The sequence below is a fragment of the Verticillium alfalfae genome, genomic scaffold (assembly GCF_000150825.1).
Source record: "Verticillium alfalfae VaMs.102 supercont1.2 genomic scaffold, whole genome shotgun sequence".
In the NCBI taxonomy this organism is placed as follows: Eukaryota; Fungi; Ascomycota; class Sordariomycetes; order Glomerellales; family Plectosphaerellaceae; genus Verticillium; species Verticillium alfalfae.
Genome location: NW_003315037.1, coordinates 1,335,587 through 1,338,610, shown reverse-complemented (window position 1 = coordinate 1,338,610; position 3,024 = coordinate 1,335,587). Strand labels below are relative to the sequence as shown.

Sequence of the window (3,024 nt, the reverse complement as noted above, 5' to 3'; positions counted from 1 at the left end):
CCGCCGTGCGGTGGTCGCCGAGCTGCGGCAGCTTCGACATGAAGTGCACAATGAGGAACATGAGCCGCAGGTGCAGCGCGCGGAGGTAGCTGTCCCGGTCGGCCGTGCCCGCGAGCATGAGCCGGCGGTAGAGCGGCTGGAAGGCGCCGTCCCAGATGGTAGTGACGCGGAACACCTCGGCGCAGACGCGGTCCAGATGGGGGTGCGCCAGCAGGTCGACGATGATGCGGTCGACCTCGTCGTCATCTTCGGACTGCAACAGGCCCGAGTCGTAGACGAGCTGCATTGTTTCCGGCGCCTTAAGGGCGCTGTGCCTCTGGGTCGCGACCCAGTACTCTTCGGCCTCGGCCACGTTGCGAAACTCGACTGGGCACGTCTCGATTTCGGCTGTGCTTTTCGGCAAGTGCAGCAGGAGCAGCGTGAACGCCTCAAACGTCTGGCCGTTCTCCTCGAGCCCCTTGTTGAGGGCCGGCAGCGAAGGCCCGCTCCCAATACGCCCATCGAGAACGCTGCGAGCCTGGTGGGCGAGGTTGGCGAACGTGTCCACGAGGTCGGCGAGGAAGGCTTTCGGGTTTGGAGCGAGGTGCGACATGTCGCCGTAGTCGCCACTCACCGTGGCGAACAGCACGGCCAAGCCATGATTGATGTGTTGCAGGGCGGACTGGCGGTCGCCCCTGATGATCTCGAAACAGATGAAGAGCACCGACAGGAAGAGTGTGTCCTGCAGAATCGTCCCCGGCGAGGCCTGCCCCTGGAGACGCAGGGCACGGCAGTAGCTGGCCACGGCGTGCTGGTAATGCGGACTCAGCGTCGTGAGAGCCTGCGTCGGACTCATGGGCTCCATCTGATGGGACATGGCGAGAGCCCCGATGGCGATGCCGGCGTGTCGGAGGGTATCATTCGTGCGCGCCAGCTGCGGCATCGTGGTCCTCCACAGCTTGGCCCCTGCCGCGGTGCCTCCGCCGATGGAGACGCGCATGAGGCTGACGAACTCGTCGAAATACAGGGCGTTGAGGTCCGTCTCGAAGTCCATCGTGTTGACGTTGGGCTCAAGCAGTCTTCTCGGAGAGAGTTGCATGAGCTGGTCTACGGGTTTGCTCACGGCCGATTCTGGTGTTGGGGCTGTCGTCTCCGGCTTGGACCGCTTCTTTCTCGGCTTGATCACATAGCCCTCGCAGTAGCCGCGTGATTTGAGGCAGTTCATACAGTACGGCTTGGTCTCGTCGCATTTGACATGGCGCTTCTTGCAGGTGACGCAACCCGTACGGACCTTGGCCGTGCTCGTACGGCTGAGTCGTTGACGTTCAGTGACAGAGGCAGCATCTTGGCTGGCGTGGTTGCTTGGTGATACTGTTGGGGAGCTTGAGCTTGAAGGAGAAGGAAGAGAGGAAAATGTTAGTCAGTGGATTCGGCAGGATCATTTGAAGGGCTGTAATTCACTCAGAGTCATTGCCTGGCCCGGCCTTTGGTCTGCGTGGGAGGGATTCCATGAGCGGCAGTAGATGTGAGCATTAGCTAGCCATGATGTGGGCCAGATGCTCGAACAAAGAAAAGACAGGGAGACAGGCGGTATATTGACAGTAGAAAAATCGATCACGACGATGGAGCACAGCCCGCTGGCGCTGTTCCCAGATTGGAGGGAGGTGAAGGTGCCTGATGATATGTTCGAAAAGGCACCGTCAAGGTGGAGGAGGCAGCTTGATTCCGCGTCAGATTCGTCTCGCCGATCACCAAAGGAGAAAGTGTGCATGAGGCAGCCGTCAGCACGATCAGGCAGACAAATGCCGTGTTGGTCCGAGTTTACCTGGCGGCCTATTCCGGACGGTGGTGGGTGGTGCGTGTGGTTGATCCTGATTCCCGTGCAGTGTGTTCCTTGGCGTGTCAGCACGACCACCCTCCACACCCCCGCGCGTCAGCCCTGGTCAATGTTGCCGAGCCGGATACTTCCGGGATTGCATGTGTCGTGCTGACATGTATGTACCGGTGCGTTATGATGCAAACGGGCTATCTCCGATGAGTCATTTCACGTGACATGACTAGGGCCGTCGCAGCCCCTCTTTTCCCGTCTCGGATGGCCCGCGGACGAGTGATCGCGCCATGACGCTGTGCCGCTTCCCAGTCCCATTTATGCTGATAAGCCCCGACGTCAACGACCTCGAAACATCCCCTCCTTCTCTCATTATCCCCCCTCCTCCTCTCATCCGTACCATCGCGTACGCAAAAGCGTTTTCGACACCGTTCGAATTGAACCGCCTCCCGGCCTCATAGAGAGGCCGCCCACACTCTGCAACAATGCCCGCTACCGGATGCTCAGCAGCAGCGGCGGTTCGCCAGACCGTCTTCTTCTACCAGCCCTCGCAGCTCGAGGTTCGCTTCGACCCCGAGTGATGCCCTTGACTGGCCCGCGGAGATCATAAGCCTCGATGACATCGCAGCCCTCGGTCTCCCGGGTCCTCAGGGGTGGCAGGGTCTGGACCCTTTTGCCGCCTGTGCCCTACCAGATGTCAACGCCGGCGCCGCGCTCTCCTCTGTCGACGGGTCCCCGACCTGGGACTTTTTGACATGGGATCCCGCGACTTCGGCGACCAGTACTGGTGCGGACGCCACATTTCCGGACCTGGAGATCGGAGCTGGTAAGAGTCCCATGTTGTCCTTTTTTTTTTTTTTTGGGGGGTGGGTCACAGATACGGTACATAATACTGGGCTGAATCCCGGATGCTGACGGTGACATTCAAGATTTCCTCAACTTTCCTGATTACACACCTCCCCTTCCCTCATCTATGCCCAACATTTCTCCGTCCATTCCCTCTCTCCCCTCCTATGACCTTCCTTGGGCTCCAACAGGCCACCCTTTTACCCGGCCGGGAGCCCGTTTGAGGGTGGAATCGCCCCCCCACACAAAACCAGAATCCACCAACAGGGCCCCCCGCTCTGTCGTCTCACCGCCCGACCGGGAAGTCTCCGAGGGGGGGGAGGCGTGACGCAAAGCCATTCGGCGGGAGGCCGGCCAAAAAGGGGACGGAC

General features: G+C 60.3%; 1 protein-coding gene across 1 annotated transcript; it reads left to right on the top strand.

The window, feature by feature from the left end:
- Positions 1 to 1,601: 1,601 nt before the first annotated feature.
- Positions 1,602 to 2,981, top strand: VDBG_01865 (predicted protein; the record flags this gene model as incomplete). Its single annotated transcript, XM_003007631.1, has 4 exons — positions 1,602 to 1,834; positions 2,052 to 2,213; positions 2,269 to 2,633; positions 2,845 to 2,981. 4 exons carry the CDS (start codon positions 1,602 to 1,604, stop codon positions 2,979 to 2,981), a joined length of 897 nt encoding a protein of 298 aa, XP_003007677.1.
- Positions 2,982 to 3,024: the final 43 nt, after the last annotated feature.